Consider the following 17,727-nt stretch of genomic DNA (forward strand, 5'->3'; position numbering starts at 1 on the left):
TGGACATCATGTGTTTCTTGGTGGATTCTAATTGGACATCATGTGTTTCTTGGTGGTTTCTAATTGGACATCATGTGTTTCTTGGTTGTTTCTAATTGAACATCATGTATTTCTTGGTGGTTTCTATTTGGACATCATGTGTTTCTTGGTGGTTTCTAATTGGACATCATGTGTTTCTTGGTGGTTTCTAATTGGACATCATGTGTTTCTTGGTGGTTTCTAATTGGACATCATGTGCTTCTTGGTTGTTTCTAATTGGACATCATGTGTTTCTTGGTGGTTTCTATTTGGACATCATGTGTTTCTTGGTGTTTCTCTCTGGTCTCAGGAGGATGATGTAACACTCCGGAGCAAAGATGCAGAGCAGTAACCCAAAGCTGGAAGCTAAGATGGCGAATATATAATAATAGGAGAGCTGATGTAGGCAGGGACGAATGAAATCCACACAGCACAGAAGATCAGCATGCTGAAGGTGATGAGCTTGGCCTCGTTGAAGTTGTCTGGTAGTTTCCTAGCCAGGAAGGCTAAGAGGAGACAGAGGGAGGCCAGAAGGCCAATGTAGTCCAGCACCAGAGAGAAGCCAACCACAGAGCCCACTTCACACTCCAGGATGACCTTTGACCCCTTGAGGCCTAGATCACGGTAAGGCAGGGGAGGGCTCATGGACAGCCACACGGCACAGATGATCACCTACGTTTACAAACACAATTTAAATATCTTATAAATGACTGATTAATTCAGTTAGGTGACTTTGAAGTTATTTTAATGTTAAAGCGCTCACCTGAACACTGGTAAAGAGGAAGACACTCCCTCTCTGCTGAACGGGTCCAAAACACCTCATCAGCTGCCCAGCACCGGGCCTGTGGGAATAACCACCCACCTCAGTGATGTGAGAAGACTGATATTCAGTTCACTGAACTATGGTGTTGCTGACCTCTCCCTCAGAACAGGAGATGCAGTCGAAGCAGCAGACAGGCTCCCCCTTCCTCCTGGCTACACGGGTGCCTGGGGGACAGCTGTCACTGCACACTGACACAGGCACCTGTACATGACATGTAAATAATTTCATTTGAACAAAACCATTCACTTCATGATTTAAAAATGGTCTTTCTTACCGTACTAGATCCTGTGTTCCACTGGATGGCTGATTGGTTGATGAGGAGATTGGACCCGTCTACACGGCCAATTGTGACTAGTTTGAGCAACCCCTGGGGCGTGGCCTGCCAGTATACAAGGTCGTACACAGCAGGGACGTCCGCGCCCCGGAAGTAGAACGGCTCCCCAAGTGGAGTGGTGAAGTTAACTTGGTCCAGGTGCTGCAACAGCTTGGAGGAGTGGAGACACAAACATGACCATTACACTGTTAATATGATGTAATAACTCAAAACATATCCCCATAGTGACTGTTAAGTGAACATGAATATTTATTGATATTAAATAACAAAAAATGATTACATTGGCATGACCAATTCCCCCCTGATTTATTTGTGTTTGCAAATCATGTCTAATTAACACGGGCAGTAGATGAGAGTACCTCCGCTGGGCTGATGTTGTAAGGAAGGGAGCAGGTGAAGCTGCTGCCCCAGGTAGGGCTGTCTCTCTGGGGGCAGGACAGCAGGCTGTGGAGGGCGTGGGCTGCAGCATACACAGCCAGGTACACGTTATAGGTTATTCTCAGCTGGGAGGTGTCTGTGAAGGGGCTCTGTATCCCCTCCAGAGTCTCTGCCCCACTGCAGGAGGCCAGGCGTGGATGAGGGGAACTGGAGGTGGGAGGAGGGGTGTGTGGTAGTGACACAGAGGGGGTTGGAGGAAGGGGAGAGAGACGTGCCGTGTCCATGTGCTGCTTCAGGGTGATAGAGGAATTCTAAATTCCTTTATGCTTTAATTGACAAAATCAATTAGCACTCATTTCTAATTCATTAATGAATTGTAAGTTCATTAATTATGCGTGAAGTAGATCGAGACCAGTCTTAAAAGCCAGGTAAAGAGCGTTTATTACGAGAGAGTACTGAATGCTTACACACATTTCCACAGGTTATAAACTGAAAATGACGTCAGCGTTTTCCAAACGTTCCGTTTCACAAACAGAGGGCCCCTCTTAACTCTCAGGCCTCCACGTTATCAGCACGAAGTCAAGGCCAGTCAGCATAAATCAACATTCCCGACCATTTGGAGATGGCCTGTTCCCACCACCTGGAGATTTGTACAACTGAATGAACTAAGGAACAGACCTATATTGTTACTAACTCCTGACTACATTATATACAATTGGGAAAGGGAGCAAGAGGGAAAACTCACATGTACCGTACATTATAGCATTTGGACTAGTCAGTTTCTGATTGGAATGTATACATAATTAGTAATTTCAACCATATTTTCCTCTATCAACCCTCCCTTTGATCAAATATTATACATTCAAATCTACAAAATAAAAATATTATTATAAATGTTTACCCGACTCTTCACCCATCATTAATCAAATCCAACCTTAACTCCAACTGTTTTTAAACCTACATCAGAATCATAACTCCTCTTTCAGGATTTTTTTTCTTTTTACAATCTTTATTAAAAAACAGTTTAATCATTGAAACAAATTACAATCTAATTCCCCTTCATCTCAACACTATTCTCATCAAACATAAATTCCCCACAAATGACAGATCCAGATTCGTCCACTTCCTCTGTAGACATGCCTTCAGTCCTCCATGGGTCAGAACCTGGAATCGGCCCATAACGCACCATCTGTAGTGTCATTGATCTTTCCAGAGTCCTGGAAACAATAACTTTCATACATACACGCAATCAACCACGTACGTACAAGACTAACACAGTCACACCGGTTAAGGTGGCCCATAACACCACATTTTTCCATAAATACTGTCAACCCAATTTAGTTCAGAGAAGTATCCACCCCAGAGTTTCTGCCAACCCGTGAGCCAGGGTGGTCAAACCAGCTGAGGCTTCGGGCACTGATTCGTCCGGAGCTGTGCTACCTGGGATGTAAGACACGGTCCTGATTACCACGCCCACTTCCTCCTTTTATCTAATGCAATTCTATTCTGTCAGGTCTTCCAGCTGATTGCTTCAGTCTGTTCTACAAACCCTTTAATAACCCTTCTGGTAACTATAATTAATCCAGTCTACATTCTTATTGAGAGTAGACCACTCTAATCCTGCCAGTATCTGATTTCTTGCCTTGAACTCATCCGGCACACCTCGTGGAACCCCAATGTTATCAATATATACTCTTTCGCCAAAAGACCTAGATGGAGCATCTCTTCTCTCTCGTTTTGGCTAACTTCATGTCTTGGTGTTGTATGAGTGTAAAAGGCATTCCTAACCAGTCCAATCAGTCGGCAATACTGCACAAACTCATTCCCCCGCACAACCACCAGATGTCGACACTGGCCCATTTTATTTTATTGAAGTCCCCAGAGTTCAACCAGCCTGTCAATTCAGACATGGTCTCGTCAGTGGTCATATTCTCTGTACCAACTTGGTTCCAACTGTCATTATTTGGCATTCCTGCTTTCATGAACAGCTTTACCATACATGCCATTCCCTTAGGGGAATTAATTCCGTTCAGTGGAAAAGGGATAGTTGTTAACTGGGGTTTAGCGTTCACACAGGCATAACATTCTTCTTTAGCCACTGATCTGGCCGTATATTGAATCCATTCCAACCATAAGTTGGACTTCCCAAACCCAGTCTCCACCTCTATAACTTAACTGGTTGAAGCCCACATACCATAACCCGAGGTCCTGAGTATTGACCGCCTTAATGTTAATTCGCACCTTTATACAATACTTCCTTTGCTCGGGAACACAGTCCAAAACGCCAACCCTTACTATACTCCACCTGATCCCAAATTGAGTGTATGGGTTTACGTAGCCATCCCTTTCAGTGTGAGCTATGACCTGTGTCCACGATCAATATGGGAACCTGCACTGATATCTCTTCTATTTTGGAACAAAATCCTCACTGTCTAAACCATGGGTCAAATTACCACTCTCCGCATATCTAGTAGGACGTGCTGTATCAGGAATACGTCACCCACGATAAGACAGCTCAGACAAACAGCTTCCATGTGAAACCCCACCCTTTCCCCGAGAACACATCACTTAGCAAGAGCCAGATACATCTTCACTTCTATGAACAAAAACAGGGGTGACAGGACAGGGAGGGTTACTTCATTCGAGAGATGGCCCCCGGAATTCTGTTAATTCCAGTTCTCCTCCCGAACACTGTTTATTTGTTCGACAGTGAAATATGTATCTTACCCCCCCGCAGTGCGATATGAATCCGGGTGGCCCACGGGACTGGATTGAGTGTCTTCACCTGTAGTTCACCTGTAGTGCATAAACTCTTGGACATACAGGTTTGGTTAATAAAACAGTTTCTTATTCGTCAAACCAATTAACAAAACATTTTTTTATTAGTTAATTATCCCATAGGTCACATCCTATTCTAGAACACTATTTACCCATCCCCCTTTTGTTACCTGGCTCTGCCCAGGTAACAACCTTGCTTTATTCTTATACAATGACTTAGATAAGATTTAGTGAATTATCCTTATGTCTGAAATTCCATTTAGGAGTGTCCCTTTCATTTTCCACATGTCCAATTCTCACTTTTGTCTCCACTCAGTAACTTATCTACCCACTATGTTATCTTTGCTCGTCCTGGCCCCCCTTCTAAAACTTCTCTGCACTCCAACCTTCAAGGTCTCTGCAGTGCGGGGGAGGGCTCCTCTGTATGTTTCTCATGTTTTCCAAATTTGAACTACATGTCTCACTGTTTGGCTCCATCCAAACCCATGGACCCTCTTTTAGAAAAAAAAAACATGTCTATGAGCGGCTTTTCTCCAAATTCCTTAATCAATCTATCTTAATCCTAACAATAATCCTAACTCCTCATAGATGTCCTATATTCCTGTTAAATATAATACTATTTAAAAACTTATAATATAATAAATGCTAACCATATTAAAAATCCTTCCTACACTAACAAGCCCTCTCCTTGGGGACCCTCAGTATTCTATCTGACAATAACATGGATTTAATGTGTTGCAAAGTGTGGAATAAAACTTTGGTCCTGTAAAACAGAGTAAAGCAGAACAAAGCATTCTTATAACCCATCTGGTCCTCTCAGCTATTCTTATCCAGCACCAGGTGGGCACCATGCCACCCTTCACGACAGGGAGAACAAACATACATGGGTCATCCTCAGTCAGTCTTATCCTCCCCTCGAAGCATGCTTCACCTCAGCCTCTCCAACTGGAGCATCAAGCAAAGGCATCATGCCTGAAGCCTTCACCACATCTGTAACAGACTTCTTAAAACACGGTATGATGCAAGCAGCACATCACATCAATAACAAATAATACAAGAATTAGGGTCAGAAATCCAGTAACCACCATACCAGTATACTTACCAAACCAGGCTCCCCACCAAGAGGACAGTCAGACTCTTCTACCCCCGCCATGGTCCTCATCTCAGCAGATCATCAAGCCCATTAAGGCCCTTAGATATACTACCATCTGGACTGGTGTTATTAGGGATATACGTACAACATTGTTCACCGAACATCTTGCAGACTCCCCCCTGACTAGCAAGAAGCATCCCCTAAGCAAGTCTATTCTGTATAAGACAGCCACAATTTGTCCCTACCATCAAAACCAGTCTCCGTGCCTAATTGATCAATAGCTGAATAGTCTAACATTAATTGTGGGATTTTTAACACAGTGGTGGCAGGTTCGGTCCAGGGGTGGTAGAGGAGTGTGTCTGGCCCCCTGGCTCGTCTGAGACCTCTGTTTTTGGCAGTACCTTAATAGAAAACACACCCACCATGTCTGTCCCGGTCCTTTGTAGTCCGGGGGTGTAAGTGCCTGCATCAGAGAGCTTAACAGTTTTGATGGTTAGTAGGATTTCATCACCTTTACAAAGTTCAACAGTACTCCCAGGTTTCCCCCATATCATGGGAAACCTATCCACCTTTGTGGGATTCCCTATGCCATAAGGATATCCTCTTCTCCAGTCCCAGAACTGTCCCAAGTTGGTTATCATGTAATCCCCATACGGACACCCTCCCCCATTACACAGGTAATGTCCCCCGTCTTTTGACACTCCTGTACACGGGTGTTAAAATCAAACAAAAATACCTCAATTCCTTCCCTGCCCTGTTGGCTCAAAATATGTTATCTTCCCCTATTTATTCTCAATGATGAATATGACTTTCTCTCTGTTACAATACCAACTCCCTTATAGCCCATTCAAAAAAATAATAATAATTCACAGCTAATGTTATAAGACAGAATCCTGAACCACTTTCTCATTTGCGGTTCAAACAGTAATTCTAAACCCTCAACCAAAACTGCTTCATTTCTAATGAATTTACCTTAAAACTAGTAACTCAATATGACTCCATTCATTATACAAATGACTCTCCCCTGAGGCTGATCAGACCTCAGAAGCCAGTCATGATAAGGTCAAAAGGCCATACCATATTAGACATAAAGATCCCTTTATCCTTACAATAGAAATAGTCACCTGTATGATTCAAACCCATAAAAAAAATATCTCATAAGGTTCCATATGTGAGCGTGCCTCTTTAAAATCTCCTTGCACTAAAACAAATCGTTCTAACAGTTGTTTTATATATATATAATTTGCAGACCTTTTTCAATTTGGTCGTTTAAAGCTGCACTCTCCCCCAAAATTATAATCCCAGGAGGCCTCTAAAAGTGAGCCACCACATCCCTAACTATCATTCACTAATGCTACCTCGAATCAGAAACTCAATAAGTGAACTATAACTAAAACCTAATGATAATTCCCCTTTGACTCAAATCATTAATCATAAGTTTTAAACATCGTCTACGGATATGTTTACTTAAATGACCATGCTACCTTTAGATACAATTAACCCGATAACATTATTATCCAATGCATAACTTTTTCTCTCTGCCGCAAATGTCGTACATTTCGCAGTGTAAGGAATCCGTAATTTAATCCCCGATATTTAATAAATATGCATTTGCATTCCCTCATGGCTCCTTTAATTTACTTACTTATGGGTAACTTTCATCCGTTCCGGAACAAAGAGTTCTACCTAAAACCGCCAGAACACACTGTTCAACTAAGTTAAATCAAACCCTAAAATTTACTATAACCAATAAACAAATAAACAAAACACTTTTATCTCAACTTCTGAAAGGTTACTCGAAGCCTCGATACACACACAACTCGAAGCCTCGATACACACACAACTTCGATACACACACAACTTCTGAAAGGTTACTCGAAGCCTCGATACACACACTAACAGCCATTTAGTCAATACGATTCTTGCTACGTAAGCTTAACTTTCTGAACACTCGAGACGTGTAGTCCACTTGTCATTCCAATCTCCTTTGCATTAGCGTAGCCTCTTGTGTAGCCTGTCAACTATGTGTCTGTCTATCCCTGTTCTCTCCTCTCTGCACAGACCATACAAACGCTCCACACCGCGTGGCCGCGGCCACCCTAATCTGGTGGTCCCAGCGCGCACGACCCACGTGGAGTTCCAGGTCTCCGGTAGCCTCTGGAAGTGCCGATCTGCGGCCAACAAGGCAGAGTTCATCTCAGCCTATGCCTCCCTCCAGTCCCTCGACTTCTTGGCACTGACGGAAACATGGATCACCACAGACAACACTGCTACTCCTACTGCTCTCTCTTCGTGTGCCCACGTGTTCTCGCACACCCCGAGAGCTTCTGGTCAGCGGGGTGGTGGCACCGGGATCCTCATCTCTCCCAAGTGGTCATTCTCTCTTTCTCCCCTTACCCATCTGTCTATCGCCTCCTTTGAATTCCATGCTGTCACAGTTACCAGCCCTTTCAAGCTTAACATCCTTATCATTTATCGCCCTCCAGGTTCCCTCGGAGAGTTCATCAATGAGCTTGATGCCTTGATAAGCTCCTTTCCTGAGGACGGCTCACCTCTCACAGTTCTGGGCGACTTTAACCTCCCCACGTCTACCTTTGACTCATTCCTCTCTGCCTCCTTCTTTCCACTCCTCTCCTCTTTTGACCTCACCCTCTCACCTTCCCCCTACTCACAAGGCAGGAAATACGCTCGACCTCATCTTTACTAGATGCTGTTCTTCCACTAACCTCATTGCAACTCCCCTCCAAGTCTCCGACCACTACCTTGTATCCTTTTCCCTCTCGCTCTCATCCAACACTTCCCACACTGCCCCTACTCGGATGGTATCGCGTCGTCCCAACCTTCGCTCTCTCTCCCCCGCTACTCTCTCCTCTTCCATCCTATCATCTCTTCCCTCTGCTCAAACCTTCTCCAACCTATCTCCTGACTCTGCCTCCTCAACCCTCCTCTCCTCCCTTTCTGCATCCTTTGACTCTCTATGTCCCCTATCCTCCAGGCCGGCTCGGTCCTCCCCTCCCGCTCCGTGGCTCGACGACTCATTGCGAGCTCACAGAACAGGGCTCCGGGCAGCCGAGCGGAAATGGAGGAAAACTTGCCTCCCTGCGGACCTGGCATCCTTTCACTCCCTCCTCTCTACATTCTCCTCTTCTCTCTCTGCTGCTAAAGCCACTTTCTACCACTCTAAATTCCAAGCATCTGCCTCTAACCCTAGGAAGCTCTTTGCCACCTTCTCCTCCCTCCTGAATCCTCCTCCCCCCCCTCCTCCCTCTCTGCAGATGACTTCGTCAACCATTTTGAAAAGAAGGTCGACGACATCCGATCCTCGTTTGCTAAGTCAAACGACACCGCTGGTTCTGCTCACACTGCCCTACCCTGTGCTCTGACCTCTTTCTCCCTCTCTCTCCAGATGAAATCTCGCGTCTTGTGACGGCCGGCCGCCCAACAACCTGCCCGCTTGACCCTATCCCTCCTCTCTTCTCCAGACCATATCCGGAGACCTTCTCCCTTACCTCACCTCGCTCATCAACTCATCCCTGACCGCTGGCTACGTCCCTTCCGTCTTCAAGAGAGCGAGAGTTGCACCCCTTCTGAAAAAACCTACACTCGATCCCTCCGATGTCAACAACTACAGACCAGTATCCCTTCTTTCTTTTCTCTCCAAAACTCTTGAACGTGCCGTCCTTGGCCAGCTCTCCCGCTATCTCGCTCAGAATGACCTTCTTGATCCATATCAGTCAGGTTTCAAGACTAGTCATTCAACTGAGACTGCTCTTCTCTGTATCACGGAGGCGCTCCGCACTGCTAAAGCTAACTCTCTCTCCTCTGCTCTCATCCTTCTAGACCTATCGGCTGCCTTCGATACTGTGAACCATCAGATCCTCCTCTCCACCCTCTCCGAGTTGGGCATCTCCGGCGCGGCCCACGCTTGGATTGCGTCCTACCTGACGGGTCGCTCCTACCAGGTGGCGTGGCGAGAATCTGTCTCCACACCACGTGCTCTCACCACTGGTGTCCCCCAGGGCTCTGTTCTAGGCCCTCTCCTATTCTCGCTATACACCAAGTCACTTGGCTCTGTCATAACCTCACATGGTCTCTCCTATCATTACTATGCAGACGACACACAATTAATCTTCTCCTTTCCCCCTTCTGATGACCAGGTGGCGAATCGCATCTCTGCATGTCTGGCAGACATATCAGTGTGGATGACGGATCACCACCTCAAGCTGAACCTCGGCAAGACGGAGCTGCTCTTCCTCCCGGGGAAGGACTGCCCGTTCCATGATCTCACCATCACGGTTGACAACTCCACTGTGTCCTCCTCCCAGAGCGCTAAGAACCTTGGCGTGATCCTGGACAACACCCTGTCGTTCTCAACTAACATCAAGGCGGTGGCCCGTTCCTGTAGGTTCATGCTCTACAACATCCGCAGAGTACGACCCTGCCTCACACAGGAAGCGGCGCAGGTCCTAATCCAGGCACTTGTCATCTCCCGTCTGGATTACTGCAACTCGCTGTTGGCCGGGCTCCCTGCCTGTGCCATTAAACCCCTACAACTCATCCAGAACGCCGCAGCCCGTCTGGTGTTCAACCTTCCCAAGTTCTCTCACGTCACCCCGCTCCTCCGCTCTCTCCACTGGCTTCCAGTTGAAGCTCGCATCCGCTACAAGACCATGGTGCTTGCCTACGGAGCTGTGAGGGGAACGGCACCTCAGTACCTCCAGGCTCTGATCAGGCCCTACACCCAAACAAGGGCACTGCGTTCATCCACCTCTGGCCTGCTCGCCTCCCTACCACTGAGGAAGTACAGTTCCCGCTCAGCCCAGTCAAAACTGTTCGCTGCTCTGGCCCCCAATGGTGGAACAAACTCCTCACGACGCCAGGACAGCGGAGTCAATCACCACCTTCCGGAGACACCTGAAACCCCACCTCTTTAAGGAATACCTAGGATAGGATAAAGTAATCCCTCTCACCCCCCCTTAAAAGATTTAGATGCACTACTGTTCCACTGGATGTCATAAGGTGAATGCACCAATTTGTAAGTCGCTCTGGATAAGAGCGTCTGCTAAATGACTTAAATGTAAATGTAAATGTAAATACAGTTTGCTCCGTTATTCCCAGTCTCTGGTGACAAAAGTGTCTCGCTAGTGACGTCATCATCAAGCGCTCAACCTGCCAATTCGTAGCGACTTCAAATAGATTGTAAATAATTCTTGTTCGATTAACCAAACCTAATTTATCACATCTGTTCTAATCCTGAATTATAATTTACCACCTCAACCAACATCTCTAAATTCGCCAATTTTATAAAAGCTTTTCGATGGGCATAAACCATAATTGTCTCTTTGTTATCATTTAGAATCCATTTTGCTCTAAATACCTGTCTCGTCTTTGACTTAGTATTTTAATTACAACTCTATTCCCAATACATTATTCACTTGTCTAATTACAACTCAGACCAGCATTAGTGAGTGCTCGCCTTAAAAATGCCTTGTCTCTGGGAACAGGGAAATCACCTTAACCCAAACATTTACTCCTACAATGACACCCAATAATTCTTATGATCCCTTCACGTCGTTCGTTTTAAATCTCTTGATGTATCATGTAACTTATTTTTCTCTCTTCGAACTGTCGTCCCACAATATTTTTTCCACTGTCATAAACTCAAACCACTGTGATTACCGTGCACTGTCCCTTTAAGATAAGACTTTTCATTTGTTCCCCGCAACGAGAACGGAAATCAGATCATTTTTAGAATACGTTACTTTTTGTTCAAATTCACTGGTGTTACCTTAACCAAAAATCAATAATCAGAAAAACAATCACAACTTCTTACGATTCAACTATTCTTACCTAATTTATAGTCCAAAGCGTTGCACTATATAGCCCCATTGAGTGTCTAGCAATTCCGTTGCTTGGCTATAGACACAAATCTGCCCGCCTTTGTAAAATATATATTCCCTATTCAGATTGAGTTCAGTCTTAAATTCTAATCATCAGAGTAAACCCAACCGAACTTCTCAATTTACTATACCCTAACATTAAACGTACCATGTTTTTGTGTTTAACTTCTCATGTCAATTGATTCATAAATAGCCATAACGCCCAGGCAGGCTGGAATTGTATTGTATCTCTCCGGTATCCCCTCCATTTAACTTTAGGTAACTCTCTTCTATGATACATCTATTTAATTACGACTCCCATCTCAATACATTATTCCACCAGATCATTTTGGGTGAAATAGCGTTTTACATTGAAATTGTTTCGCCGTTATTTTTAATGACTTCTTTTATCAATTCTATCTAGAACACATAATATCCATTCAGTTATATCTTTACTACTAAAAACCGGGAAAGACCCCCCCATACATACATCGCTCGATCTCCCGTCAGTTCTGGGGCCTCTTTCGAGGCATTTCTCCCCATTCTTAATCCTTACCGTTACTAGTAGCTATGGTCTTTAAACACTTATCTATGCCTTTCTATATAATTTTAAATTCTATGTGCGTGCAGTTCTATAAATTTGTAATTTACCGTTACTTAGTTACTTCTAGTTACTATTCTGCTTGCCTATGTGTGTGTCCCTTTAAAAATAATCAGTATGTATTTTCCATCTCGGTCGGGTGCGTTTCTCATGATTTAAGTTTAGCTCTTTTATGGAAATCTTACCAATAGTTTTGACTTTTGAATCAGACTTTTAGGTCTAACCTAACAACTATAAGCCCAGGGTTTGTAAGGCCCTAGTTACAATATTATTTTCCGGTTGTGTCAGTAAAGAACTCTAATAATCGTTATCTCACGCCGCTAATTGTTAGATTTCCCTCTCGCATTAGATTTAAGTTACACTCTCCTCCTTATTCGGCTAAACAATCCTTCCTTTTCTGTCTTAATCTCTCATGATTAAGTTTAGCTCTTTTATGGAAATCTTACCAATAGTTTTGACTTTTGAATCAGACTTTTAGGTCTAACCTAACAACTATAAGCCCAGGGTTTGTAAGGCCCTAGTTAAAATCTTATTTTCCGGTTGTGTCAGTAAATAACTCTAATAATCGTTATCTCACGCCACTAATTGTTAGATTTTCCCTCTCGCCTGGAAACATCATGTCTACAAATATGGCTTTTATCTCATTTCTTTAGATTTAAGTTTCCGTTTAAGTTTTTCTGCTTCCGTGTATATCGGTTCTACAAAACCCATTGTATGATGATCATACACCCTTGTGGGGATAGCAAAGTTCTCACTATTGATGAATTCTCAGAACATCAATTAAAGAACTCAAATCCCCCCAAAATCAAGAATAAAGGCTACTTTACCTGCTGCCGGCTGGGAAAACATTGTTCGTTTGAATCTAGTCACCCTCTCTGTCCTCTGTGATAATACGCAGGCCTGTTTCAATTTTAACCTCAATTCAGAGGTCAGGTCTTTAGTAAAACGAGTCAAAACTCGTCCGTGCACGATTTTCCAGCGTACTACCTACAGGCACAGAGAGGGAAATTTTAGATCCGGCTCTTCGAAGGACCAAATTGATAGAGGAATTCTAAATTCCTTTATGCTTTAATTGCCAAAATCAATTAGCACTCATTTCTAATTCATTAATGAATTGTAAGTTCATTAATTATGCATGAAGTAGATCGAGACCAGTCTTAAAAGCCAGGTAAAGAGTGTTTATTACGAGAGAGTACTGAATGCTTACACACATTTCCACAGGTTATAAACTGAAAATGATGTCAGCGTTTTCCAAACGTTCCGTTTCACAAACAGAGGGCCCCTCTTAACTCTCAAGCCTCCACGTTATCAGCACGAAGTCAAGGCCAGTCAGCATAAATCAACATTCCTGACCATTTGGAGATGGCCCGTTCCCACCACCTGGAGATTTGTACAACTGAATGAACTAAGGAACAGACCTATATGGTTACTAACTCCTGACTACATTATATACAATTGGGAAAGGGAGCAAGAGGGAAAACTCACATGTACCGTACATTATAGCATTTGGACTAGTCAGTTTCTGATTGGAATGTATACATAATTAGTCATTTCAACCATATTTTCCTCTATCACAGGGCTACACCCAAACACCGTTTCCCAGAGTTCCTTCAACAGGACATCTCCGGGACGACGAGAGGGGTTGAGACTTCGAAGGTGGGCCTCAAAGCCAGGAATAGGTGCACTGCGGATAGCCACACCCACGACGCCCTGAGCGACTTTAAAGAGGGCGGGGTTTCTCAGGAGCTGTCCGCTGGTGCTCCATGCCTCACTGGCCAGAAACTGCCTGTCCGTCACGTTTCTCCTCCCCAGCACCAGGAGTAACGCCCCCATGTCAGTGTACCAGAGGAAGACTAGGATGACCCGTGCTGTCGAGGCCTGGACCGTGTCTGCTGCTCGCTCCACATCACTCACCAGGTTCGCCCGGTTGAGGGTCTCAAAGAACGCCAGGCACACCCCCGTCCCCCGAATCTCTTCCTCAAACACCTGGGGATCAAATTGTCACAATACTGATACTAAGTTGATGAAAATATTTTTTTTTAAGTATCCAGTATTACATATAATGTAAATAAACAAAATACAGTTTTCTATACAATTGTTTTATTATGTAAATTCAATTCTGCATTTCTTTTTCTGTAAACTGAGTAAGAATTTATAAAGTGGTAAACAAAATTGGAAGTAAAAAAAGGAAACACCTGTATGGCCAGACGACCGTAGTCATTGTCTACAGCAATAGCCCCGACCCAGGTCCATCCCAAGAGCCAGGTGAGCCAGGCCATGGTGAGGGCCTGGTAGACATCACTGGGGATGGTCCTGAAGAAGTTAGGGAACTCATGTCTGTCACTGAGACAGCCACAGCTGGCCTGGTAACTGATCTGAGGACAACACCATTGAATCAATCATTTCTCACTAAATACCAGACCAGATGAATTATAATTAATTAAAGCATTATCGCAATCTTTCTAGCTGAGTGTACAAGACATTAAGAACACCTTGAGTTGCCCTCCCATTTGCCCTCAAAAGAGCCTCAATTCGTTGGGGCATGGACTCTACAAGGTGTCGAAAGCGTTCCATAGGGATGCTGGTCCATGTTGACTCCAATGCTTCCCACAGTTGTTTCAAGTTGGCTGGATGTGGTGAATCATTCTTGGTACACACGGCATTGCAGTTCTTGACACAAACCTGTGTGCTTGGCACCTACTACCATACCACGTTCACAATCTTTTGTCTTGCACATTCACCCTCTGAATGGCCAATATACACAATCCATGTCTCAATTTTCTCAAGGCTTAAAAAACATATTTGAAATCCTTCTTTAACTTGTCTCCTCCCCTTCATCTACACTGATTGAAGTGGATTTAACAAGTAACATCAATAAGGGATCTTAGCTTTCACTTGGATTCACTGGGTCAGTCTATGTCATAGAAGAGCAGGTGTTCCTAAAGTTGTGTCTACTCAGTATATAACCTGGTTGTTGAGAGAGAGACTAAGGACACAATCACATCAATATGTTTTTATGAAACACCAAATACCCTCAAACAATATCTCAGTAAATTCTAGACTATCTGAAATATGATGAATTAAAGTATTATGGCAATTGTTCTAGCCATTGCACTTTCTGGTTGTGTGGAGAGAGACTGACCACAGGCACAGAGAGAGGCCCCAGGGTCCTGGCCAGGATGATGGTCTGAGTGGACGATGCATCACCAATGACCCGAGAAACAGGGCAGTCACTAGATGGCCGTGCTGGACAGGACAGAATACCCATAACATGGATGTTTAATCAGAACCACATGATACCAAGTACATGAACTACAATATTTGATATTCATTTAGTGTAGGGTCTTCACAATATTATTGGCTATTTGGCAAATACATTTCATTAGATTTTAATTTTAGGTAAAGATGAGGTTGAGGTTAGTGGTTAAAATCACATTTGAGGTTATAAATCTCTGTAGTTTCACATCTGATGTTCCCCCCTGACACCAGGGACAGTGCCCCTCGCAGGCTCCAGGGGTGCTGACTACAGCTGTCCAGGATACGGTAGCCCAGCCGAACCCCAGGCAGCAGGAAGGGGTTACGTCTATGACTACCTGTGTAGAAAAGGCCCATGGAGTTGGTGGAATAATCCTTTAATTCATTGCCACTTATTCAGCTGGGCCAGGGGCGATTTAATTAGGTCAGGCGGAAATGTCCGACAGCTCTCAACTCCATAAAAGGAGGAAATTGCCATCGCCTGATCTCGCTGCTTTCTCTTCCTTAAAACCTGTTGGGGTTAGGGGGCAACATTTTCACTTTTGGATGAAAGGCCTGCCCAGAGTAAACTGCCTCCTACTCTTTCCCAGATGGGAATATATGCATATTATTATTACTGGTGGATAGAAAACACACAGAGGTTTCTAAAACTGTTTGAATTATGTCTGTGAGTATAACAGAACTCAAATGGTAGACAAAAACCTGATAAGAAATCCAAATAGGAAGTGAGAACTCGATTTTCAAAACAGTGCCATTTGAAGTTCAGCTTAGATATGGATGTGCATGCACTTCCTAGGGCTTCCACAAGATGTCATCGTCTTTAGATTCTGGTTGTATGATTCTACTATAAAGGAGGGGCTCATAATAGCTCTTTGAGTGGGTGGTCTGGCAGAAAGCCTCGGTCTCATTGTGCGAGGTCACGAGAGAGTGTTCTTCCGTTCCAATGCGTTTCTTCAGACAATGAAATTCTCCGGTTGGAACCTTATTGCTGATTAATGTTTAAAACATCCTAAATATGGATTGCATACATCATTTGACTTGTTTCTACGACCTGTAACGGAACTTTTTGAGTTTTTGTCTGGAGGAATTGCTTGTGCTTTTTAAGGGTTGAATGCTGGGCTGAACAAGCTAGCAACAAGTGGCTAAATTATTGCCTTTATGGAACTTTATGGAACAAATCAGTCATTTATTGTCGAACTGGGATTCCTGGAACTGCCTTCTGATGAAGATATTCAAAGGTAAGTGAATATTTATAGTGATTTTTGTAGCTTCTGCTGACGCCAAAATGTCGGCTATTTCTTTGGGTACTGAGTGTCGTTCTCAGATTATTCCTTTTTTAAAAATCTGACACAGCGGTTGCATAGAGGATACGTTTATCTTTAATTCTGTGAATAACACTTGCATCTTTTATCAATGTTTAATGTGAGTGTTTCTGCAAAACCACCGGATGTTTTGGAAACAAAACATTACTGCACGTAACGCGCCAATGTAAACTGAGATTTTTTATATATATTCACATTATCGAACAAAACACACAATACATGTTTAACATGATGTCCTATGAGTGTCAAAGGTTAGTGATTCATTTTATCTATATTTCTGCTTTTGTGACTCTATCCTTGGCTGTGAAAAATGTCTGTGTGTGTTTTTGAATTTGGTGGTGATCTAACATAAATATATGTTATGTTTTCGCTGTAAAATATTTTAAAAATCGGACACGATGGGTAGATTAACTTTTGGATAAATAGCGTGCACAATTTCAACTTTCTGCTACTCATGCCAGGAATATATTACATGCATATGATTAGTAGGTGTGGATAGAAAACACTCTGACGTTTCTAAAACTGGTTCAATCATGTCTGTGACTATAACAGAACTTATGTAGCAGGCAAAACCCCAAGGAAAAACTGTTCAGAATTTTAAAAAAATGTTTTCCTCTGACAGTTCTCTCAGTTGTCTTTGCCAAAGGAAATTAGATAGCGGCCATTTTACAGTTCCTACGACTTCCACAGGATGTCACCAGTCTTTGGAATGAGGTTGAAGTTAATCATTGGTGAAACGAAGAAGAGGCACATCCTGGAACAACGTTACACTGTTGATAGTTATGCAAGAGGGAAAATGGTGCATGTTTTGATTACTTTCTCTATCGAATACAGATTGCCCCGTCTACAATTTGATCGATTATTAACGTTTAAAAATACCTAAAGTTGTATTACAAAAGTAGTTTGAAATATTTTGGCAAAGTTTATAGGCAACTTTTGAAATGTTTTGTAGTGACGTTGTGTTTTGGAAAGCTGTTTTTTTCCGGATCAAACCTGCTTTATAAATGGAAGTTTTGGGTATACATGGACGGAATTAATCGAAAAAAAGGACCAATTGTGATGTTTATGGGACATATTGGAGTGCCAACAAAGAAGCTCGTCAAAGGTAATGCATGTTTTATATTTTATTTCAGCGTTTTGTGTAGCGCCGGCTACGCTAATTCTTTTGTTTACAACTCGTTCAGGTGGTTCAGGAGGGGTGCATGCTATCAGATAATAGCTTCTCATGCTTTCGCCGAAAAGCATT

The 17,727-nt window shown here is 43.4% G+C and overlaps 1 protein-coding gene across 1 annotated transcript in view; it reads right to left on the minus strand.

The window, feature by feature from the left end:
* The window catches only part of LOC115137729 (vomeronasal type-2 receptor 1-like), a 42,055-nt gene extending 26,539 nt beyond the window's left edge, over positions 1–15,516 (minus strand). The window contains exons 1-8 of the mRNA XM_065024972.1: positions 15,369–15,516; positions 15,047–15,150; positions 14,100–14,279; positions 13,480–13,890; positions 12,821–12,891; positions 1,535–1,760; positions 1,116–1,325; positions 935–1,042 (exon numbers count right to left, since the gene is read on the minus strand). Coding sequence (XP_064881044.1) covers positions 935–1,042; positions 1,116–1,325; positions 1,535–1,760; positions 12,821–12,891; positions 13,480–13,890; positions 14,100–14,279; positions 15,047–15,150; positions 15,369–15,516 — 1,458 coding nt within the window. The remainder of the gene's footprint in view (positions 1–934; positions 1,043–1,115; positions 1,326–1,534; positions 1,761–12,820; positions 12,892–13,479; positions 13,891–14,099; positions 14,280–15,046; positions 15,151–15,368) is intronic.
* Between the last annotated feature and the right edge of the window lie 2,211 nt (positions 15,517–17,727).

The sequence above is a fragment of the Oncorhynchus nerka genome, linkage group LG11, assembly GCF_034236695.1.
Source record: "Oncorhynchus nerka isolate Pitt River linkage group LG11, Oner_Uvic_2.0, whole genome shotgun sequence".
Classification (NCBI taxonomy): domain Eukaryota; kingdom Metazoa; phylum Chordata; class Actinopteri; order Salmoniformes; family Salmonidae; genus Oncorhynchus; species Oncorhynchus nerka.